Genomic DNA, 24,834 nt, shown 5'->3' on the forward strand with positions numbered 1-24,834 from the left:
ACTTCAGCCTTATTTCAGAGATATTATTTATAGTGCCGCACTGACATGAACTATGAGCCCTGTCTGCAATGCCCTCAGCAACCAGAGGGGAGGATGGATTTCTCCAAATTGGCTCAGGATTTGTGATCAACTTGCCCAAGTTCCCAGTTAAGTGATCCTTTGAGAGACCAGCCTCACAGGCTGTGAGTGCTCTGCACCTTCCAAAACACTTCCTCCTCCCATATACTTCTCAGCCATAACACAAGGGTATTTAGATCATTACTTAATTCAGAAAATTCTAGCATTGTGGGAACCTGTCCTGCCCAAAGATCCTGGCTTCTTCAGTCATTAGCCAATATTATTGATTATTACATGGTCTACACTCTGCAGAATATTTTCACAGCCAAAAGATTGCCCCAGTTTTTAATTCTGCCAATAGCTAAGTATGCTAAGTACTTTCCTGACAGGAATAACCTCATTGAACTCTGTAATGAGACTCAGCCATCCAAAGATATAGGCTAGCGCTGTCATTCCAGAATATAGCAACATGCACATTATTTAAGTTGAGCTAAATGCTGTACCTGGCCGCGCAGGACTCAGAGAAAAAAAAAAAAAAAAAAAAAAAAAAAAAGAAAAAGGAATGTTTCTTTTGACCTTGGTTAATTATCATCTTTATTATTAACATCACAATAATGCCCCATAGCTCTAACCAGCTCTCATTATCCAAGGTACTGTATAAACTTATCTGATGACTGAAATCTGAGCCAAAGGAAGCTTACATACACTTTGAAGCATAAAAAATGAGAATCCTGTTAATTTTATCCCACTATAATTGGTAATGTCTTTTCAAACCTAATAGCAAACTGAGGGCTACAGCGTGATCTCAGCTACTCTTGTGTAAAGCCATAGGAATGCTGTTCATTTAGACCTCATTGGAGAGGCTGTTATATGTATTGCTGCATGAAGAAAAAACTCTATCAGAAGGATATTATTAAGATTACAGAAGTCCCACACCTAGCTGCCACATGGGATACCTCTAAGTGTGCAATTTTTTGATGTTTTTGAAACCTTGAAATTGCTATGGTCTCACTTCTTGCCTTCCCAGAAGTAATATCACCAAGGCACCATGCTTCCTTTCTACTGATGTGCATTTTCTTGCCTGTCGAAGACCCCAAATGTTCATGAGTGGTTCATATCACCAGTATTTTCCCCCAGGAAAGCAGAGAGGTGAGGAATATTTATACTGCAGAATGCAAATACATGCAAGCACAGACAAAATGGCTCTTCCCAGGCACCGTGCTACCAGAGCCCCCACCATTGCTATGCACCAGAAGCCCACTCAGCTGCCTTTTATTGCTGCTAGCTTACTAAGAAAGCTCTGCCTGGCATGTACCATGTACCACGTCCTAGTGCTCAGACCCTAGGCACAGGGTGCCCTATAGACATTAGGAAGTATTACTTCTCAGAAAGGGTGGTCAGGCACTGGAATAGACTGCCCAGGGAGGTGGTGGAGTCGCCAACCCTGGATGTGTTCATGGAAAGACTGGATGTTGTGTTGAGGAACATGTTTTAGTGGGAGCTATTAGTAATATGTGAACGGTTGGACTGGATGATCTTTTAGGTCTTTTCCAACCTTGGTGATTCTATGATTCTATGGGGAGGCAGCAGCAGCATGCAGCCACAGGCCCTGGCCAAGCTCACCACCCTTCCTCCAGGCACCCAGCACTGGGGCTGTTGGAGGAAACAGTCAGGGATTTTGTTACACAGACAAGAAAACAAGGCATCTTACTCAGAAAAAGGAGCCAAGCCTTCTCAGATGACATTTTCAGAGGGATATTCATTTCTTTTTATCTTTATAGATCAGCCTGAGGCATTTATAATCGAGTCCAAACAAAGTCTGGCAAAGTTGTAAACATCTGAAAAGAAAGTCCTCTTACAAGCGGAAGCATTGGTCCACCTTAATTACAGACACTGCTGCCTACACCGATGGTAATTTGCAAATATAAAAAAGCTTTTGTTTACATACAGCAGCCTGCAAAATGTCAATTAAAACCAAAACCTGGGTGAGGGATTGTAAAGGTATGTGTGAAGATTAATCTGCTGCTCCCATTTTGTATTCCCAGAAATCAGACACGTTTTGTCTGTGTTTACAACAAAAACATCCTGCAGTCTGCGTGCTACCCAGTTAACTGCGGTTAGGTGGTGTAGGCTCAGTGGTTCTGCCTGGACAAGGGGTACTGAGCCACATGTCCTCAGAGGGCAGGGCTGGCCTAGAAACCCCTCAGACAAATGAGTGTGATGGAAACACTGACATAGCAAATGCAGTTTAGATTGGAAATCTTCGTTGGTTAATGAATAGCTGAACTCTCACTAATGCTCAACATTTTTTAATGTATTGATAGATATATATCCCTATATCTCATTCAGAACCATATGCAGGAAGATCACCCATGGTCACAATGATCTCTACACAGAGGCAGATAGCAGCGTTGAGGTGTTCAAGGTTGTTATGACCACAAGTCAACAACAGAGTCTCAGCTGCTATGCTGATTTACACCTCTGGAGCATTCAATGCATCAAATGAACATGTTCTCACAAATAGTAAATATCCCAGTCTGCTTTCAAGCTGTTTCTGTAAGGGCATCACCTTCCAGCAAGTGGAAGAAATGCCACCTTTAAACCACAGTGAACTTTTGCCTTAAGTAAGGCCAGTGTCAGCCATCAATCTGTTTCTCAGATGGCTTCACATGCAGATGGGAATTTATTCCCTGTGGAGTTGAGGTCAGCAGGAAAGAAAGAGCCTTCCATAATGCCCCAAAACATGACTTTAACAGAAAAAAAAAAAAAAAAAAAAAGAGAGAGAGAGAGAAATTAATTAAAATGAAAGTCTTGGAGTTAGGCATTGCCCATTTGGAAAGGCAGAAGAGCTGAACAGCAGAGCTCCTAGGCACATTTATGCCTCTGGTGAGATGAGCAGAGTGCCTCACCACAGCCCACACGTTGGGGTGAGCAGACCTCCCATGTAGGGCCATTTTGTGTCACTGGGATCTGTAGGGCTGGGGCAGCCTGTGGGTGGGAGAGCACCAGCATTTCTGCTTCCTGCGTCCTGGGGACTGCAGCTGTGAAGCAGAGCAGGGCGCACTTTCTGATGCCTCTCAAATATAGTCCTGAATGTAGCTTCTGTCATGAAGAGTTATTTCCTAAACAGACTCCATACCCCCACTTTCCATCTGATAATCATCTCCTTGTGCTTGTGGTAAGTCAACATCCTTCATCTTTGCCTTATGAGGGAAAGCTAAGGCTGCGAGCACTCCAGAATTCCCTCAGCACTTGCAGATTCCTATGATAACAAACAACAGAGAGCATCTAACATGGTTTTTTCCTTTCCATACAGAGACACAGGCTTTACTTAAAAGACAGCAGCTCCCATACCAGCTCTCTGTGCTATCTACTGAGTACAGCATATGCTTATCTCTCCGATTTAGCAATCAAGAAAGGAGAAACGTGATGCAGAACTATCAATTTCCGGCTCATGGGGGAGGCAAGGGCAGAGGGCCTGCACACCACTGACCCCATGTGCCATGAGGAAACATCAGTGGGCATTGCCCTTGAGCTATGAACTGCGCAGGGCAGACTCAGATGCCTTGTCTCTATGCAGCACCTTGCTGTAGTCCTTTGGTTACTGCTGTAAGATAGGGTCTGGCACACTATTCTTTGGACGTGCTTTTCAGAATGTAAAAGAAGGTGAAGAAACACTCTCCAGATATACAACCAGTCCATCCAGCTTCAGTTCTGCCAGCACAGACACCCTGGGTGGCCACATGCTGGGCCTCTCCCTACTTTCATAACTGACCCTCTGGGAAGCCTAAGGAGCCAAATACTCTGGGGAATGGTGATGGGGAAAAAGCTCATCTCCTGGAAGCTGGTAAGAGAACAACAGCAGTATTTTCTTACTTCTTCCTCTCGAATACACTTTTCCTGTCATTCATGTGAACTGACTGAGTCTGTGAGACTCATCCTGTCCTTCACTGTGAAAACAAAGAGAAGGGAGGCTTAAAGCTGGGAGAAAGTGGAGCTGAAATACAATGAGAACAGGAAGAGTATAAAAGGAAGAGGGTAAGAAAATGAAAGAAAGGTAAGAAACAATCCAGGAGCTTAGGGCAAGGTGTGTGTAAGAACAGAATGTGATAGGAGAAAGGACAAGAAAGAGAATGGAGAAAGGAAAAATGACAGATACAATAACAGAAACAGAAGGAGTTGGAAGCCATTTTGAAGGCAGTCATTGAGTGGTTTGAAAGGGTGTGAATCGGAGAGTGGAAATGTGAGAAAGGGACACGGCACTATGAGTTGCACAACATTCCTGCACAGAGAATGGAAAGCCAAGTGCTAATGCACATTCAAACAACAAGGGGAATCCTTGCCTTACAGGAGCAAAGGGGATGTTGGTGCCACAGGACACAATTTCACCCTTTGTGCTACAGGCACAGATGGGCCATGTGAGAAATCTTTGGCTTTAAGGGATTCATTCCTGGCGGTACAGGTTTCCTTCCTGACATCTCTACAGCTTCTGAAGTAACTCAGTATCTTACATTCCTCCACTGAAGCATGTTGTGATTTTTGAGCTACAAAGGGGGAAAATTTCCCCCTCTTCCTTACACACATTGGGCCTGTCCCTGCAGGCACAAAGGATTTATTCTTCCCTTTACAAATTACTTTACCAGCCAAGGAACTGCTACAGCTGCCAAATGCCCCAGCAGCCCGAGACCTCTGCCCCATCCCCGTGAGGCCTGGAACAAGGGAGGGCAGAGAGGCCATGAGTTATTGGGAAACAAGTGCTGGAGGGGACTGCAGGGCAAGCAGATCCCAGCCTCAGGAAAGCCAATGAGGGCTTGTGCGGGCCATGCCATTGCTTTCACACTGCTGGGGCACAGACAAGCAGGAGTGAGTAGAGCTGGGGAACACCCACTCTTCCCTCCAAACCATCTGTAATTCAGAGCTGGTACATGAGAAAGTGCAAAAAGCCCCAGCAAAATTGGGTCAGTATGGATGGATTGGGTCCAGCTATGGTTTGGATCTGCCTGCACCCAAAGTTGTTCTCTTTCAATTCTGGTTCACCCTCAGCCTCAGTTTCTAACCAACAGCCCTGGTCCAGGGCCTGATTGAGGAGAAATTACAACAGGAGCCAGTTCTCTGCCTGACTGCCACTGGGTGTGTGAGCAAAGCTGGTTTCCCTCGCTTGCTTGTCCTGAAAAATGATGAATTGCAGAACTACCCCTCAGCGTTAGTCACTCAGCAAAGCAGGAAGGAAGCAGGAAGCCCTTGTGAGCACTAACTTTTCAAAGCAGCTTGCAAAGAAAGCAAAGGCCGTCCCATCGGCTGCCTCATTGCGCACTGCTATTTACCTCCTCACCTTAGCAGCTACCTAGTCACAGTTAACATTTGCAATCCATTAGCCGGAAATATTTGTTGGGAGCAAACAGCTGAGGCATTGCGAGCTGATCAGAACAGGGAGGGAGGGCAGGGAGCCTGACACTTGCTGAATGAGAGAGGCCCGGCTGCGCTCAACAGGTTCAGCTCACAGGGTGACCCTGCCCGGCTTCCTGCTATTCAGATGTGTTACTTCCCCTTTGTGGTAATGGCCTGTGGCAGCTGGCCAGAAAACACTATTAATTTCAGAAGTGGCCTGACAACAAACCCACAGCGAAGCGAGAGGAAGTGGCGGCGAGGCCATCTGTTGACTTCAGCAGAACAGTAGGGATGCAGCTATGTAGGTTTCTACAAGGAAAGCAGATTAATAATCCACAAAGAGGAAACTGGCTAAAATTATCCGCAGACCATATTAAAAAAAAAAAAAAAAAAAAGAAAGAAAAAAAAACAGAGTCACTTGAGCTGCAGCTGGACAGGAAATTGCTAGAGCTGCTTGCAAATCTCCACTTTGAACAGAGCAGCACAGGGAATGCCAAGAGCGGAAACCGTTCAAAACTGGATTAACACAAGCCAAGTTTAACTTCAACCCACTTCTACTTTCACAGTTTATGCACTCAATCTAGGCCACTACTGCATGAGACACTGACTCACTTTTTTCCCATGTTTTGATGCCTTTCATTTCACATACTCGCAGTTGCTAAAATTACACGGGATGTGCTCCGGCTGCCCAGAACTGTGCAGAACTTTCAGCTGCGGCCCAGCCCTAGAGCCCTCCATCTCCCCTGTCCCATGTGTGGAGCCTGGAGCCTTGGGCTGCTGCTCCCTGGGACATCAGTGAGTCACTACAGGAAGTTTTACAACCACAGTTGCCCCCTCCTTCCCCCCCTGCAGAGACAGGGCTGCTCAAAGGGGCCAAAGAAGGTATGAGGTGACCATGGGAACATAGGGATGCTTTCTCCATGCCTTCACCTGCTAAACTGCAGCATGGTCTGACAGAGTCAAATAACCACAGACTGACTGCAGACAACGATGGGGCTCTAGAAATGAATTTCTGCCATGCAGATAAAGAGATGGCAGTCCCACTTCCTGTCATGCGGAACAGAGCTGCCCTAACTTGTAAATAAACAAAAGAGCAAAGAAAACAGCAGCTTCTTGCTCTAAAAGTGATCCCTATGCCCCAGGGCCAGGTGCATCAATCCCTGGGGTAGCAGAGGGGTGTTGGGATGTTCTGATTAGCCTAAAGGACTGCAGAAGCACCTTCCCTTCACCAAAGGGAGGCAAGGACTCTGCCTGTGCACTTTGTTCATTTAGGGACTGGAGGACTGAACGGCAAAGCAAGGCCTTATTGTCTCAGGGGCTGTACAAAAGCTGAAAACAATTACCTTTAAGCAGAACCATATGTGCATGTGCCATCTAACCACACCCACACAGAGGGACGAGGGAGAACAAACCAGCTTGGTTCTCAATAGCCAAAAATAGTTATTTATTTATTAATAATTTAAGGTTTTACATTCTTATAATAAACTCCATCTTAAAACTTTTACACCATGAATTAGACTCTCCCTTATTGGCAACCGTGTGCAGGTTCACTGTGTGTACACACAGGTACAAATGCTCGCACATACTTCCAGTTTTATACAAAAAAAAAAACAAAACAAGAAAAAAAAGACGCAAATATTGCATTTGAGGTGAAGCTCCCTGAAGAATTTGTACAGAGGTAATGCACTGTTTAGTACATCTGAAAGTTCTAAAAAGTGATCCAAAAATCTTTCGCACTCAAAAACAAATCTCCTCCCAGATGATCTATTTACAAAAGGTAAGGAAAAAAAAAAAAAAAAAAAAGAATTTAATTTAAAAATATATATATATCATGTGGAAACTACATCAGGAGTGTGAGAAACAAAAGAAACACCACAAGAAAAATATATGAAGGAAGAGATTGTACTTGTTCACTAACATGACTTGCAAACTTCTCACCATTGCCGTTTCTCCCCACGGAAAGCTTGCTTCAGCTGAACACTAAGATTGAGCATGCTGCAAATATGTTCTTTGCCATAGTTTAAAAAAAAAAAAAAAAAAAAAAAAAAAAAAACAAATAAAGCAGAATTTATGAAGAGAACAAAAACTTAGGTGTCCCTTGGATTGATTTCTTGAATACATATGAATTCAAAACAAACAAACAAACAAACAAAAAAAGAAAAAAAAAAAGCTGCAAATTGACTTAAGATTAAATATTTACATTGATCAAGTAGAACACTACTGAGCTCCTGGCAAAGAAATACTCCAAGTACACTACGTTGAAATCTCTTTCTTTGGCTCCTCTAAATTAAAAAGTGACAAACAAAACATAACCAGTCTTCACTGAAGACAGAACCTATGTCACAGATCCAGAAGCACAGAGGGAAGCAGGGCAGTCCCAGTCCCAGGGAACACGTGCTTGGCCCATCCAGCCCCACTGCACCCCTCTGCAGTCCTCAGGGCCAGCCAGTGGGATACGGCCACCTGCGCCCAGCCTCCATGGCCTCCCAGAGCTCATCGCCTTCCCTCCCGCCTCAATAGCCGGTTCCGTGCCGCGTGACCCTTTCTAGCCTGCACCGGCTGCTGCTCTGCAGTGCCACAGGCCAGAAAATAGAGAAAGCTGTGTTTTCTTTCTTCACTGCCAAAGAGAAACCAGTGAGGAATGATCCCATGGAACGGACAGGTGAAGGGAAGTTGAGAGAGCTCACGTGGACTGCAGGGAGTCCACCTGGAAGACATTCTGGTTGGCAGGGGTGGTGAAGTAGAGCTGCTGGTTGGGCACTCGGTTGTCACAGGGGCTGCTCAGCCCCAGGGTCCGTTCAAAGTCCAGCAGCTGACCCATGAAATTGAAGTTGGGTGAAATGTTGGACTTCTTCATCTTGACGATGTCGTAGGCATCGTTCATGGACAGGTTGAGCTTCTGCATGAGGTAGGCCACCGTCACCGTGACCGAGCGGCTGATCCCCGCTAAGCAGTGCACCAGGACGCCACAATTCTTCCCTCGCGCTTCATCTATGCACAAAGAGGGAGAGAAGGACACATCAGACAGGGGCTCAGAAAAGGATCTCACCACACAAACGAGATTAGCATCTGGTAAAGAGAAAGGGCCGTTCTGATCTCAGCGGCAGTACCACGCAAGAGTTAACTCCACCGGCTTAAAACCAGGACAAGAGGCGAATCCCCCCCAAGTGCATGTACAGGAGCCCAAGAGCTGAGGAAACTAAGAATGAGACAAAGGGAGTACGCCACATGACACTGCTTTAAAGTCGGCTTTAAAAGACACTCTTTCGCTTGGAGATTTGCTTTAAATTCTTAGTCCCCTCGCCCCAGCATGGAAATCCTGCAATATGTCACTGAATGCCTTTTATACAGACCAGCAGACTGCAAAGGTCTATTAAATTATTCTCCAACTGTTGTGCAGCTAACAATGGAGGTATTCAGGCATTTAAAAAGAATGAGGGAAGTCACAGGGGACAGCCCATTAGGAGGAACAGGATGTCAACATTGGTTGAAAATGGGTTCCTTTGAAATAGGAAATGCATTACAATGCCTGGAGATTAGTTTCTTTGTGGCTTCCAGCCCACATTTCTTCCTGCTGGGCTCAGATTACCTACATTCTCCACTATTACCGGTATCATTCAACCGGATTACAGCACAGCTTCCCAACAGATAATACGGTGCTCACCCCACCGCACCCCGATCTCAGCCCTCCCCCAGCTGACGGGGAGGCGAAAGCGGACGCTTCGAACCCACGGGAGAGCGTTCCCAGAGCCGGCGGATAGCGGCACAGGGCCGGGGCACGGCGCCCGAGAGGTAGATCATTATTACCGTGGGATTTAATTAAAGCCCTTACTATACATTTGCCAGTTATGAGTAACTTGCATTTAAAAGCTAAACTTAGATCCCCGGAATGTTTCTTTTCATTATGCTGCTCTCCAGTAACCTCAAGAAAGGGAAAAAGAAAAAAAAGAAAAAAGCAAGAGAAAAAAAAAAAGCCAACGAAACAACAAAAGACGTATAAGCCACCACCAGCTCGGGGCTCATTTGCCTTATCCCTCTCCCCTAAGAGGAGATTTAAAAATAACCCCATCCTGAGCACTGCTCAGTCCCCAGCTTCCACTCAGGCGGCTCAGAGAGGAATTCCCAGCACCAGGCCAGGTATGCAGCTGCAGCCTGCACAAGGCACACTTCCCCTCAACAAACCTTCACCCCTTTAAGCCGGCTTAAATAAATAAATAAATAAATAAATAAATGAAATTAAAGATCAGAAAGCGGAGCATCATCCCCCAGAGACTGGGAGAAACGCTGCTCCCGCTTCTCACCCGAAATCTGTTTGATTTCTGAGAAAGGCATAGGGGGGTTCTGCTGCTCACCACGGAGCTGCTGGCAAAGAACAGGGTCTCACCTATAAAGGAGATGGCCTCGGGGAAGAACTGAGACAGGTTTTGGCTCCAGTGGTCTGAGATGGGGATCTGCTTGTACTTGAACTCGCCGGCGTTTTCAAAGAGGTTGGGCAGGTTGGGGGTAACATTCAAGATGTATTTTATGCCAAACTCTTCTAAAACGTCCAGGTTCGTGGAGTCCTTGGCACAGCCCAAGTAGAGGTAGGGTAAGATCTCCACGGGAAAGGAAGGCTGGTTCGTGGAGAGCGGGCTGCCATCCGAGTCGGTGGCACTATTGGGGTCTCTGTCAATGTCAGACTCGATGTCCGATGAAGAATCTGAGCTGATTCGAAGGCCTCCCAAGCCCAAGACGGGCAGAGGAGGGGAGCTGCTGCTACATGAGCTGTCTAGGTTCGTTTCGCAGTGCAGGGCAAACTCGGCCTGGAACTTACTGAAACCACCTAGGGAGGAAAGCAAGAGGGAAAAAATCGCAACCTGATAGATATACATATAGCACGGCAAGCCTGGGAGAGCTCAGTGTGCAAAGGGACATCTGTTTCCCCACCTCCTCGAGTCTCAGGCAAAAAAAAAAAAGGAAAACGCCACAGTGTCAGCAGACGGACTGACTGACCCAAATGAAGGTTTAGCAAAATCTCCCGCTGCGGCGTGAGGCTCAGAGCGCCCGGGATTACAGCCCGGAGCCGCTCCGCGCTGCGGGGCGCTGTGCGGACGGCGGTCCGCTTGTTCGACCGTCTGTCCGTCCTTCCCGCTCCCCATCGCAGCCCTCCAGCCCCCGGGGCCCCTTTAAACAAAGCGAGGAGAGGAAGAAGCCCCTACCCGGGTTATCAGCGCGCAGTGCCCGGGCCCACCCGGTCCCTTCCGACAGAACCGTAGAATCTCGCTCACCTTCCAGATAGAACGCCTTGCAGCCCTCGTCTTTCAGACGCTTGAGCAGCAGCCCCAGCACGGACTCGCCGCCCGTGTTCTCGTTCCAGTCGCGGCTGTGCTCGTCGTACAGCACCACCGTATCGGTGCCGCAACGGCGGGCGAAGCGCTCGCGGTCTTCCTCGCTGCTGGCGACCAGGGCGCGCAGGGGCAGGTTGCCCTTCTTGAGGCGGCGGAGCATCAGGCCGGGGATGGCCAGGTTGATGGCCGTCTCGATGTGGGACGACTCGTACAACTCCTGAGGTCGGCAGTCCATCAGCAGCAGCCGGTCGTTGCCCATCTCCAGCTGTTCGTTCAGCCACGCCACGGATTTACTAATCGCCATTTCCGACGCGAAAGAGACGGGTCTGAACGTATCTAGCATGAGGAAGGACGGGGGGCGCAGAGCGGGCTCGGGAAGCGCCCCTCGCTCTCACAGGGGCGTGCGGTCGGGCTGCGGCCCCGCAACTCCGCACAACTTATCTCCCCCCGCCCCGGGGAAGTGAATCACGCAGCCCCCCCGCGCCTCCCCCGCGCCGGGCGGCGGAGCCACGGGAGGGAGCAGCGGCTGCGTGTGTGTGTGTCTGTGTGTGTCTATCTATGTGTGTGTGTGTGCGGCTCCGTGTGCGTGCGCGCTGCCTGCTGCCCGTTCTCTCTCTTTTTTTTTTTTGTCAATGAATCCCTGAATGAACCTGCCTAATCGCCGCTGCAGCCCGAGCCCTTGGGCTTTTCCTCCGCCCTGAGTGAATGAAATCCAATTAGCGTGCCTCCGAGCGGAGCTGCCCGGCTCGGCGCAGAGCGGGGCTGCTCCCTCCCTCTCTCTCTCCCTCCCGCCCCGGTGCCGGCGCTGCCCGGAGCGCTGTCTCCTCTCACCCAGCGGCTCTCAATGGGCTCGGCCTCGCCGCGCTCAATGGAGACATTCTGAGGCGCAGCCAATGGGGGCTCGCGGAAGGGGCTGTTGCCGCGGCGACGGGCCGGCTGGAACAGGTTGTGTTGATGAATTGTTAATGAGTTTGTCATTCACAAAAACGGAAAGGAATTTCCGCTCCGGATAAGCCGAGTGCAAACAAGCGGCGGCCGCGGCGCAGCGGGTGGGGGCGGCGGGGGCAGGTGAGGGGGCGCGGCCCGGGCCCGGCCCCGCCGCTTCTCCGCGGGGCTCCGGCGGCGCCTTCCTGGCCCCCTTCCCCCTTCCTGCCCCCCGCGCCCCTTCCCTCAGCCCCACGTCCCCCCCGACCGCCGCTCCGAGCCAGGGCGCTGGGGGGAAGAAGGGGGGATTCCGTTGTCACGAGGGGCGGGCTGCCGGCCCTGTCCTCAGCTGATCCTCACGCAGGGTGAGCTCCCGGCTCGCCCCGCTGCTTCCCCCCCACCCCGGCTTTCCGCGTCGTGCCGCCCCTCTGCCGTCCGCGGACGCGGTCCCGGCGCCCCCCAGCCCGCCGCTGCCAGCGGAAGGACGTGGGGGCGCGGCGGGGCGAGACCGGGAGCGGCTTAGCCGCGGGGGTAAGTGAAAAGCCAGCAGCGAAAATAACCCGGGAGAAGCCCGGCCTGGACGCTAATCCCGCTGCCGGCGCGGGGGTAACGTCGTTCCGCGGGGGCTAATCCCGCTCGTAAGGCGGCCGCGTTCCCCGCGCTGCCGGCACGCGTGATGCTGATGGGACGTGGCACTAAGGTGGCACCGCAGCGGGGTTGTGACAGAGCCCGTGCTGCCAAGATGAAAGGCTGGAAAGCGTTCTGTAAAGCTTGTCCCGTCCCTGAGCGCTGGCTGTGCTCAGCGCAGGTAAATGGTTTGGCTGTGACGGCCAACTCTGTGGAGCTGGCGCTGTAAAAATAATAGGTCCATCTAGAAAACAAACAAGTGTGATATCAAGTGATGGCCCGAGAGATGGAGATGGAGACAATTTCAGTATAACACTGTGGCAAGTCCCAGCTGGCTCGATGCAATGATAAAATGCAATTTGCTGTTCGTAGTCCATGTTATTAATTGACGTGGCTTACAGTGTGCATTGATTCCTTTTTTTAACACCACAGACAAGATGAGTCGTGTTTCAGAGTTTGGGTTTGAAAAAAACAATCAAAATATCATCTCAACTAAGATATATGTAGATGTGTATTTCTATCAAATGCTTCCACATTCATATAAGGAAAACTTGCCTCCTTGATGACTATAATATTTTAGGAAGAAAATACATTCTGATTGTCATCTTCAGGGCATTTTCAGTGACGTTTGATGGCAGTAGTTTAAAATAAAGTTCTTAGTCATTCAGCATTTTAACTGCAAGTTACGTGTTATGCAAGCCGTTTATCAAACCCATTGAGCTACCTGCCTAGTAGTAATGCAGCAATAAATAGTGATAGCGTTTAAAGCCATTTTCATCGTTAGTACTGTCAGATCTGATTGAAATATTATGAATGTTAAGGTTAGATATATGAAGGCAATAAATATTGATATGAAGCATGCTCAAGAGAGTTGTGTTTCCCAAGTGGATCTGGGGGCAGACTTGTTATGATGATGGCTACTGCCAGCTCATTGCATGGCAACAGTTTGACGGTGGTGTTTCTGAGCTGGGAGCCAGACAGGAGATTCTGTGCTGCGGTGGAGTTGAACACATGCAATAGAAGGGACACCCTCTGTGCCAGGACCTCCCTCAGCTCCCACCAGCTGAAGATAACTGGGGGATAGTGAAAGATACATTGTGCTTTGTTGCGTGCCCTCGCTTTTTCTGTTTGAACCACTTTAACCTGTTGGTCACTGAGGGCGTGCAGGAGTAGACCATGCCACCATGTGCTGCTTTATCCAACACCGGATCTATGGCCCATGCATCACTAGGTCACTTATCCTTCAGCTTCCAGAAGGCTTTATAGTACCTCAGCAGTAAGAGGAGCTCGTTCCTGTTCACCATCGTTATTCCAGTCAAGGCAAAGGCAGTTTTTGAACCCCGCGATGTCCATCTCTGGGTGGTTCAGGTTTGTTTGCTTGTTTTTCTTTTTGTACCTCCCTGGCTGTGAAAGAAACCTCCTCATCCCAGTTCAGGGCATCCTCATCACATAAGGCCTATCTGGCTGACCTTTGGACTGTAGGTGATGCAGACGAGAGTGGAAAATGGAGATTAGAGTTCAGCATTGCTTAGCCAGTTCCTTTCCTGTAACAAGAACCCTGAGTTTGGCAGATGGACTTTCTGCACAGTGTAATAGGAGAGAGAAGTACCAAAAAAATGCAGATACCTAAGACATTTTGAAACTGGGCCAACTGGGCCACTGTGAGCCACTTCATGACTTGGGACAGAGACAGAGAGGCAGAGCCATCCTCCAAGGCTTCTTCTTGAAGAGGGAAGAAAGGATGGGAAAGCGTTTTCCTTTCATAAGTGCTCTCTTCCTTTAAAGATGCAGGTTCACATCTCTTTTCCACTTGACCTGGAATCTGACTGTAGCCTTTTTATAAGGAAAAAGAAGAAAACAGGAATGGGAAAGGCTTTTCTGTTCCTTTGATCCAGCCTTCCCCATGTGGCAGAACTAAGTACTTACGAAAGCAGGAGCCCCAGCCTTGGTTTTCCAGCTCCCACTGATGATCTGAATCAAAGTGGCAGGGGGGACCCTCTGTCTCAGGGCTGTTTTATGTCTGTGAAGTAAATGCAAAGATTACCCAGTGGAGGAGGCCAAGGAGCATGAAATGTGCTGGCGTCAGGGCTTTGGTTGAGATGGAGCTCAGTTTAATGTTGGTGTGCAGGTGCGTGGAAAGCGTAATGAAAATGTATTTCTCCGCTGACATGTTACAGTTAGCCATGAATTTTGAAGATCATGACTGTCAGCCTTGACTGAATCGGCCTGTGGTGGCAGGCATTCAGCTTTTGATTGCTAAAACCTAGACATTCACTCTCTGACTTGTTCTTTCTCTTAATAGGTACCTAACTTAGAGCCTGTGAGTCTCACCTCTGGGTTTAGGTGTGAATCCCTCTCTCAGTTCCTTTTAATTTCAGTAGAAGTGAGAATTAACTGTGTTGATTTGTGTGAATTATCTATTTGGAAATAGAAGCACACAACTCATCCCAGACCAAACCCGACATAAAATGCAGCACGTGTGGTGCCAATATGGTCCGTGCAGGGTGCTGCAAAGAGAGAACAAATGTGTTCTATGAAGCATGTTGCTTGTTTTATGTAAAGCACAAACAATTTATGGAAATAGTATTTCACTGATTATTCAATGTCCAATTATTCACATTCTAGAATAATTCCTGAAGTCGGAGAAATAAAACACTGAATGACTCCATTTAGGAAATCCTTTTGACTCAAGTGCTTTCCTTGAAACAGCAAATAGCTGGATGACCTCAAGCACATATTTAATTGTGCCTTGTAATAAAGTAATATAATTAGCAATTACTTTGGAATGACTTTAATATACTTAACAGCTACTACGGAAATGCATTTATTCAAGAGGCTTTGTTTTCTTTTGACTTCTGTTAGTACAAAATAAACTCTTGTCTGAATGGAGCTCATACCTGAGTTCCCCAAATTGTTCCTCAGGGCATGCAGACTGAGCAGGCTTGTTCCGCAGCAGATCTGTAACAGCTGGTAGGGCTCTCTCTCTGCAATAGAGGATGAAACTAAGCTTGCAGGAGGGCAAAGAAGGCAACACAAAGCATGCATGCAGTGTGTTAGCCAGGCACGCAGGCCAGCACTCCACTCATTTTATTTTTTTTTTTCCTTTTTTTCCCCCTCTATTTTTTTTCCCCACTACTACTTGGTAGTAACCAGGTTTGGTGGTATTCACCTGTGTATCACTTCATGGTGGTTCACATTCTGCTGGCAATAGAAATGTGGCGCAGGTGGGCAGCTCTGTCTTAAAAATAATAGACTTGAACAGAAGGCTGTATACTTTAATTACAAATAATTGCATGTTCATTGGAAAGCTTTCAAATAAAAAATGAACTGTACAAAGGAAGCAAAAAGGAGAAGCAGAGCAAACTTTAAAAGGAATAATAGGACAGTGATTGAATTAAAATACTGATATTCCCTTAAGTTTGGTGGCAGAGAATAAGTCAGTAAATTAGCTTATGTGTTGGAAACTGGATTCATATAATTCTGTTACCCCTGCTGTGGAAAACAGCAATCCCTACTCAGAAATGCCATTCCACGGTGCAGGAATATCATGTGGTTTGCACAGAGACAACTGTGTACTTACTTTATTTCCCTGCCAATGCCAAAGAGCTCAGCCATGTCCAAAGTCTGTTCCCTTGCTTTACATTCTGGTGTCTTTTATCTCTGACATTCCCTGCTATTCAGGCAATGCTATACCAGGCATGCACATCACCACAGATGAGACAGCTGAGAAAATGCTGTAATCTTTTTAGTGCAGCCCATTTTAATGTGCTCAGAAGGGCTTACTAGGCACTAGCACGTGGGCTTACCTGGGGAAGCAATAGTGCCTTTGCTGGAGCATGTCACTGCACTAACCCTGTCCCATTTTCCTCCAGTTCACTCATCCCACAGGGAACCAAACCTGACAGCATCAAGCAAGTGTAGAAAGCGACTCTGTTCCCAACGCTACGCTTTTTATCTTCCTCTGCACTTGCAAGGTTCCCTGATCCCACATCCCTCCCTAGTTATTCACTCTAACCATGGGAATAAAGCCTGCCCCTGGGATGGCTGACGGCTTGTTCCAGGCTGTAGAAGGCATCATCAAGCCTGTGTCTCTGTACAGTGCAGTTTAAATCAGCTGTGCAGGGAGCAGAGCAAGGGCAGCAAATTATGTAAGAAAAAGATCTTCATCCTGGCACAGGCATATTCAGGAACAGAAATGTAGCACAGCTATCTCATGTTCTGGTTCCAAAGAGAGGCTATTAGGAATCTAACCCAGGCATGAACAATTCAGTTTCTTCTGCCTGGTTTTTATATGATCTCTGGAATGTGTTCTGGAAACCTCCTGGAGCTGAGCACACAGTTTGGCTCCAGGATGTTGCAGGAGTAGGGAAGTGGACAGACGCATATCCTGATACCTGCAGCCCCCACTTAGCATGTCTGCTTTGCTTTCCACAGGTGTAACCCCTGTGGGGACCTCTCATGGGCAAGGCAGGACCTGAACTAAATGGTGTAAATGCACTGACCAAACTTATGGTCTGACCTAGGTGCTAAAATGTTCTACTCAGCTAGAAAAAGATCAAACCGCATGCGGAATTTGAAGCACCAGTGGCATCACTAGTGCAAAGAGTGAAGCCTTCTGGTTCAGTTGGTTCAGTTTGATATGCTTCACCGTGCTCCCACCCCATACACGTAAACAGGTAGTGGGAGATGTGAGGAAAACTACAAAACCAAATTACAATGATCTCAAGGAGTCACCACACCTCCTAATTCTCTACTAATTTATTTGTTTTCTGGAAGCTTGAAAGACCTTTGTTGGTGCAAGAAACCTGTAGAAATTTAACATGTCTGGGATAGTACTGATTTGTGCATGTTAGTAGAAAAATACATGTTTAAGGTGTACTATCCTTTTAAAACGTATATATCTCAAAGTATGGGCATAGGTGGATATAGTAGTTATTTCTTCATCTGTGATTCAGCATTTAGAAGTTTTGCAGTACACAACACAACCTTGAAGACTGAGTGTGTACAAGTGTAATTTCTGTCAGTGTTGACATGAGAATTTGCTGTTGTTTATCCTGGCTTTACTTATGCTTAGATATTTATGAGGTCTCTATGGTAGAACTGTCCAACCTAAATACCAGGTGGTCACTTGGTATGTCAGAGCACCATGGCATGATGACCACAGTGCTTTTTGTGGTCACAGTTTATGTTACTCATTTGGTGCACTGGTGTCATCGGCATACCACAAAGGTAAATTAGATTAAATTATTACCTACTCCGAGTTGCTTTATAGTATAGCTGTAAAGTATACAATATTTTCTCAAAGCTCCCTATTCTGGCTAAACTGTGCAGATAAATCTCTCTTTGAGTGTGTTGACAAGAGGTCAGTGTAGAGATGTCTACACCCCTGTGCTTTCCAGTGATGCATTGAAGCCTCTCTGCTCTCTCACAGTGGTTTTCTTCAGAATCTTTTATAAAAATTAGTTATTCCTTTTGTTCTCTTTCAGTTCCAATTTGGTTCATTTCATGTGGCAACCCTATCAGATGGGAGAAGTCAAGCATTTCTGAATCACACCAGAATTGTAATGGGAGAGACACCAAATAGAACTCTGAAGCATGCAGAAAACAAGGATGAAGATTCAGCAGTAGCCTGCTTCCTTTCCAGTTGGTCCCACAGCACTGCCCTTCTTGGCTGCTTCCTCCACGATACGTGGGCAGGATCCTAAAGAAGGAGATGATCCCTTTTTTTTTTCCCCAAGTGAACTGTAACTTTACTGATTCAGGGAAATCACATTGGAATTACGCTGGGGATGATGTATCCTAGATGGTTGGGTTTTCAGATACGTAGAGGAATGCTCAGTGAGTCAGCCCTGCAGTTTTTGGTGGAGTAGGTCTATTCCGGTGTGTGGGTGTTCACAGAACAATTACGTAAGTGCCAGGGTAGCAAGGAACTTTTGACATATCTGGCAGCTTAACTGAGTTCTTTTCAGTCAAAAATATTCTAATAGTTGTTCTCTTGCATTAAACACACATCATTGCCTTAGATGGATTTGGAGGGGTTGGGGCATTTTTTGAAGCGTCACTTGTCAGGGCAAGATATTGGAGCAGTTTTAATCTTGAGAAAACAGGAGATTTTTCACAGTTACAGTGAGACGAACATTTGTGAGAACCGTTTTAAATCATATAAGAGGGTGCGAAAGTTGCCATGCCATATGCCTGGAATTTACTATGTTAGAGCTAATTGCTGCCATCGAATGTAAGGGCCCGTCAGCTTTTTCATCATCACACCCACCTCAACACCTTTTTTTTACATTTTATTTTAAGGGTTTGGTGGAGTTGGTTTTTTTTTTTTACTTTTTTGCCTACATAATTTTTGGGCTGCAGAATGATAGTGCAACCCCCCTGCTAAATCCAGTCATGCCTTACATCCCATATTCAAGGTGAATAGGTTAGGCGCCCCACTGACATACAGTGGATTCAATTCCAAGGCAACTGCTCTTCTGCGTGTATTACGCAGGGAAATAAGGAAAACTGGTTTGTCTCCCAAGAGCAAGATACCTAAATTAGTCAGGCTAAATCAGTGTCCAAGTGACATTTTCAGGCAAGATTTCTCTCTAAAGATCAAGTAGGAAAGAAACAAAATCAGATAACTGTATTCTTTTTTGTTTGATCCAAGCTGTGCCTTTACAACCAAAATCCTCCCATCAAACTAACCAATGGATTTTTTATTTTTATTTTTTTTTCTTGGTTAAGTATTAAATCTTTCAAGTGATCATGACCTTGAAACACTGTCTGTTCTTCTACATGATACCATGACGAGGCAAGTCATAAATCTGAGTGGTGCTGGGCATCCAGCTGACATGCCTGAGCGATCAACCAGGAAAACAACATTAGTCTGTGGCTGCTGGGTAGTCAAGAAAAGAACTGTAGGTTGTTTTTCACCTGAAAAAGTAGATTTCCTGGAGTCAGCCCCAGAGAAGGGCTGTGTTATTTGCTCTCTGGGTATGGAAGCAGAACAGGATCCATGTGTAGGTGCTTGCATACATCGGCACTGTTAGCAAATCCTTGCCTGGACTGGAAGTACGTTAGATGAAGGCTCTACCAGTGACAGTACATAATGAGGAATCACGGAGGTAACCTGTGTTCTTTGAGTTCCAACTAATTTATTTTTGGACAGCAATTTTTTCCAATTAGTGAGGACAACTTAAGCCTGGATGTTCCAGCTTACTAATATATATTTCGTGCCAGCTTAGACTCTTAGCATAAGGGGGTTTATTTTATCACTTGCCTCTGAAATTAGCGAACTCGAGGTTTGAATCTGCAGTTTCTGCAATCGTCCAACTGCTGCTCCAAAAACTGGAAAACTGGAGATCTGCAGTGTGAATCCATGCCCTTATATCACTCACAGCCTGGTGGACTGAAGGGGTTCATTGTTCTGATGTGTGCAGGAGGAATTGCTTAAATCCAATGAGCAAAAACAAAGGGACGTTCAGTGCCTCATATTTCCTCTCCAGGATTTGTGCAAAGTAAATAAAGGAACTAAGTCTTCTGCAGTGAGCGCTGAGGATGAGAGCACTCTTCACTATGGCTCAGTGCTTTCAACTGCCACCCGTGTCAATTCACATAGTTACTCAGAGAAAATTGGAGGCAAATAAATGTGAGTTTTTGCATACCAAGAACTCTCTATGCTCGCTGATAAAATTTGTTTCTCTTAGGTACAGACACAAACTAATTATTTTAAATAATTGCTCCCACTCCAAGACTCGTTGAGAACACACGCAATGCCTCTGCTACATCAGGTGGGGCAGGGACTCTTACATCTGCATAGGGGGAGGTCAGCTACCCGCATTGGTCAGCTTCTAAGCACTGACAGCCGGGGCACCTCAGTGTACAACAAGATATTTTCTTTGAAGGATTTTGTTAGCTGGACTTTTTTTTCCCCTGAAAATCTACAAAGATAAATGTGTGAAGGCTACGTTGTTAATCATTGAAGCTTAGAGATATGCTGCTATGGGAAAACACTGATTACAATCTTCTAATTGTCAGATGCAAATCTGTCACTCCGCACTGAGGAAGTATCACTTGATTCAATCACTTGGCTGCTCTTTGTCTCAGCTGAGTAAGATGATCAGTGTTCTCAGGCTAGCAACTGGACTGGAAACAAACAGAGCAGCAGATATTCTGGTTCTAGTTGGAAAACAACTGTAGGTAAATTGACCCAATTCTCTTCATGTATATGTTCCATAATAAATAATAACTGTAGCGTTAAAGTAGTAGCAAGGAACAATAGTAAAATTCACAACCATTAGAATAACAGTGATGTGTGCAGCAAAACCCATTTTAAATGGCAGTGCCTCACCTCCCCATGAGTGGTGTTAAAGCAGTTTTTTTTAAGATTAGTTGACATAATAAAGGCATCAGCAGTGCCTGGGATAGGACCCAGGATGTTGATTGCCTATTTTCTTTTATAAGCATAGTCCACATTGATTTTGCAACTTAGTCACTGCAAAAATATATTGCTTTAGAAGGCAGATGAGTCCAAAATTACAGAGAAATTAACCAAAAGCTTTTTATTCTCAGGGCTTGGAATCGATCAGGGGTGCTGGTAATCCATTAAGCTGCATTCAGCACATCTCTTTTAGAAAGATGAGGAAAATGAACTTCTGACCATAGATGGCGGAGATGAAATGGGGAAGATGTGCTGGGAGGATCAGGTCCAGCTGTGGCACAGCAAGGCCCAAGCAGGGGATACAGGGTGACCCCAACATGTTCTTTACATCATCCTCTGTCCTGTGGGTCTGTGCAACTCCAGCCCTGTGTCCTTTATCCAGCTCCTTCAGAGATTTCCTCAAAGGGTTTTCTCAGCATAAGATCCATGTTCTTCTGAAATTTCTCATATGTTATCAGGGTTTTCATAAGAACGTGTGGCCAGTATTTTCTATGGAGTAGCCCTTGGGCCAGGGTGAATTTTACCTCCCAAGAATTGGGGGTTTCATATGACACAATCCAAAGATCATGTCAAATAATTCTTTTTATTATTATTTTTTTTTGCCCTGCTGTCAGTGACATTTGCGGATGATAGAAAACCATCCATATGGCTAAACAGACTATCTCCACTCCCCCACAAGTAGTGACTTAGAGGATGAAAGAAATATTCATCCTGATCATCTGTTTTGTAACAGGATATTTATCTCAAGCTTTCAAGAATTTCATTATTATTGGGGAGGAGGGGAATGGGCACTAAGACAGTATCTGTAATAGATTATTGATGCTGGGAAGTGAGTAAGCTGTAGGGCAGGAAACCTGCCTGAGCCCTGCTGTTACCCAGGGAGAGGGGCTGTGGGCCTGTGGTAACACAGGGAAGAGGAAGAAGAGGAGGCATTCTTACCATAGTCAGTTTGGAGTCCAAGAAGAATAAATGAGTTTTGAAAAAGTCTGAGGGTCCTGAGACAAGGAGGGAGGGGGACATGTCTAATGTTTAGGAAGAGAGGACTTTAGGACAGAGACAGGGACAGGGCTGTAAATCTGTTTCTGCAGACGCATCTGGGAAAGTTCACCCTGTTGTGCTGCAGGGAGATTGAATCTCAGCTCTGTGCCACTAGTCCAGTTAAAGCAAATGGCTTAACTGACTTGCACCATCCCAGTGTTTGTGGCCATCTGAAAATGACCTCATTTGAACTCCGGTACTGAACTAAGGTGCATTAAAATTACAAAGCTCTTTGCTTCCAGTCAGGACTTCCAGGGTTGGTATTAATAGCTTTGGTGAACTGTAGTCCATTGATTTAAAGCACCTGTGCTTCTGCAAGTCAGGACTTCATCAATTTTTTTATCACTTACACAGGAAGAGTGCTGGGCTTAATGCTATTTATCCAGCTGGACGTATTGACTTTGACTTAGGAGATCAAAGCATTTGGGTTAGGGATTGTGTAACATCTTCGTATAAGAACTGTCAGGGTTCAATTTACCAAAGGCTGAAGCTTTGATTGATGATCATTTTGCAGGAGTGTTCAGCATAAGGAATCACATAATATACCGTTTCTCTTGATAGACATGCAAGCCACAACACTTTTAAGTATACATATTTTGAAACGTTTCATCACCTCCTGGAACATAACAGTACATAAAAACTCTGGAAGGTACCCTTGAAAGTGAGCTTTCACTATGTGAGTAAAGGTGGTGGGCCAAGACCTCTTAAGATGTGGGAGCCAGTAAGGAGAATGTATTAGTTGTCTTTTTTTATTATTTGCCATTTGTAATAGCAGTACTCCCCAGCAGATAGGAGGCTGGAAAGTGCAAGCTCCAGAGCAGCAACACAGGCTGGCATACAGAGTGAGCCCTTCCCCTTGGGAGAGGTAAAAGAAACTGGACTTCTAGTCTCAGCTTAAGGCAAAGCATGCCACCTTCTGTGGAATTATTCCCCTTCTATTAATATGTGAAGGTTACTAAGTATGCTCATTAAACACTCAAGCATTTTTTATCACTGATCATTGGGGTTTATTTACATATTCTAACTTTCAAACTGGCCACCAGCTTGGAAGGGGGACTAGCTAAGAGGCACTAGCTGCCCTCCCATGACGAGACTGTCTTCTACCAAAGGGCTAATCTCCTGTCTCTGTCTCAAAGTAAGCCATGCAGGATGTCCATCGCAGCCTCACTGTAATTTAAACAGCAGCAATCCCCTCATCACATGAGGTGTTGGCTACATGGATGCACTCTTGTTAGTTGCCCTTACTACAGTTGTAGGAGGCACGTAGAGAATTAAAACAGGTGGAATATGGCAGAGAGTTGTCTGAGCATTTCTCTCAACATTAAATTTAAAGCTAACAAGCTATATAGGATTAGACTAGCATTATTACTGTCCATCCATGGGTTTTAGAGCCATATACAGCATTGTCTCCATCCCTGGAGGTATTCAAGAAATATTTAGATGTTGTACTGAGGGACATGGTTCAGTGGGAAATATTGGTGGCAGGTGAATAGTTGAACTGGATGATCTTGGAGGTCTTTTCCAACCTTGGTGATTCTATGATTGTTGCCATGTGCTTCTTTCAGCAAGGTGCTTTGAGCACAGACCCTGCCCAGCAGCGCTGCTCTGGCTGGTCCCCTCCCAACATCTGCAGCCAGCCTGCTCCCACTCGCAGAGGAAAGGGCACTGTCAACAGTGGGAAGGGGGCTGGCTGCTGCCGCCACTCTGTCTGCGTCTAGTAGCCTTCATCCTGAGTGTGCCACAGTGGCTTTCCCTTTCTTTTCTTTCTTCCTTTTTTTTTTTTTTTTAAGGCTACAAACAAACAAACACAACCTACATAAATGGGGTGCAGACTATGTGGCTCAAGGACTCAGGATGATTAAAAGCAGGAGCCACACGGAGACATCCAGAAATGATTGTTTTTAACAAGACAGGAACTTTGTCTGAAAACAGGATGACCTGCTACAAAAGACGCCAACAAATCCCCGTAGAGCTTTAGAAAAAAAACAAGCAGGCGCCTGAGTGTGCTTTAAAAAAATAAAAAAATAAAAAAATAAAATCCTGCCTGGTAATAAAAAGGCATGTAAGGGTAAACAGGAAAAGAGCACTCCACACTGCAAGCAGCCCGGAGGAGGAAAGGCTGGGAAGAGCGCTGATCTGAAAACCTGATATGGAAACTGAAGAGAACGATTTCTTCATATCCCTGCCTCAAATTCCCTGTGCAAACACAATGTCTGGGCAGCTGTGAGCAGCACTTGCCTCCAGGTTTTATTGTGTCTTCCTTCCAGTCCTTTCCAGTGAAGGCTGTGGGACAGCAGCAGGCGCTCCGCAGGTGGTGTTGGTTTGCTTCATTGGCTGTAAAGCAACGTCATTTCAGACTTCCACAAAAGAGTTTTTTCTAGTGCAAAACTTTATTTCCTGAAGGTGAAATGACTGCAGTTCAGCCCACCGGTGCTGCATTTACACAGCTCTCTCACAGTTTTAGCATGAATCTCTTGACATCTGTTATGTTTTCCACTAAGTTTTGGCTCCATCAGTATCGCTGAATTTTAAAACCAAACGCTGATTTGAAGAATTAGGATACTGATAGACTTCATCATGCTGACAACCCCTTCTTGTTGGCAGAATGTGCAGACTCAGCTCCTAAGCAGTTTTCCCGTAGTAGCCTGCATGCCACCCACTAGAGACCCATGACAGCAGCCATCATGGTACATACAGAGAGCTCCCATGCAGCAGCTATCCCCTTCGTTTTGCTCCAAAGACGAGCACTGCCTCAGCACTGAAATTACAGCCTGTCACAGCCTGTGTTAACATGTGGCCAGAAGCAGCTTCTGCAGCAGCCATACAGCCCACGACTGGAAAAGGTCCAGCCCTCAGGCACAGGGCATGGCCCTGCAGAAGGGCAGACCAGCGGTGTGGCTTCCTGCCGCTGCTTGGCGGCTGTTGGCCCTGAGGTGGCTCCTGCTGAAGAAATGCCGCAGTCCCAACAACTTCCGTGGCCTTGTAGAAACCAACACGAGTTTCAGAGAAGATTCTGGATCGCTTTCCTCAGGAGCAGTCCTAAAT

At 46.3% G+C, this 24,834-nt stretch overlaps 1 protein-coding gene and 1 long non-coding RNA gene across 2 annotated transcripts; one reads left to right on the plus strand and one right to left on the minus strand.

The window, feature by feature from the left end:
* Positions 1–6,861: 6,861 nt before the first annotated feature.
* Positions 6,862–11,691, minus strand: DUSP6 (dual specificity phosphatase 6). Its single transcript, XM_015857810.2, has 3 exons — positions 10,713–11,691; positions 9,830–10,267; positions 6,862–8,436 (listed from the first exon to the last, which is right to left on the minus strand). Exons 1-3 carry the CDS (start codon positions 11,113–11,115, stop codon positions 8,129–8,131), a joined length of 1,149 nt encoding a protein of 382 aa, XP_015713296.1. The 5' UTR covers positions 11,116–11,691; the 3' UTR covers positions 6,862–8,128.
* A 164-nt stretch (positions 11,692–11,855) lies between these two features.
* LOC107311349 lies at positions 11,856–19,080 on the plus strand. Its single transcript, XR_001554009.2, has 3 exons — positions 11,856–12,227; positions 13,571–13,691; positions 17,810–19,080. It is a non-coding gene; the product is annotated as an uncharacterized LOC107311349 (long non-coding RNA).
* The last annotated feature ends 5,754 nt before the right edge of the window (positions 19,081–24,834 follow it).

The sequence above is a fragment of the Coturnix japonica genome, chromosome 1 (genome assembly GCF_001577835.2).
Source record: "Coturnix japonica isolate 7356 chromosome 1, Coturnix japonica 2.1, whole genome shotgun sequence".
Classification (NCBI taxonomy): domain Eukaryota; kingdom Metazoa; phylum Chordata; class Aves; order Galliformes; family Phasianidae; genus Coturnix; species Coturnix japonica.

Bases quoted from the DNA above. Each gene is read 5' to 3' on its own strand.
- DUSP6 (XM_015857810.2), bottom strand. From the start codon at position 11,115: ATGCTAGATACGTTCAGACCCGTCTCTTTCGCGTCGGAAATGGCGATT. The intron at 10,268-10,712 runs GTGAGCGAGATT...TTTCCTCCCTAG, and splicing joins CAAGGCGTTCTATCTGGAAG to GTGGTTTCAGTAAGTTCCAG. The intron at 8,437-9,829 runs GTGAGACCCTGT...CTTTGTGCATAG, and splicing joins CGAGGCCATCTCCTTTATAG to ATGAAGCGCGAGGGAAGAAT.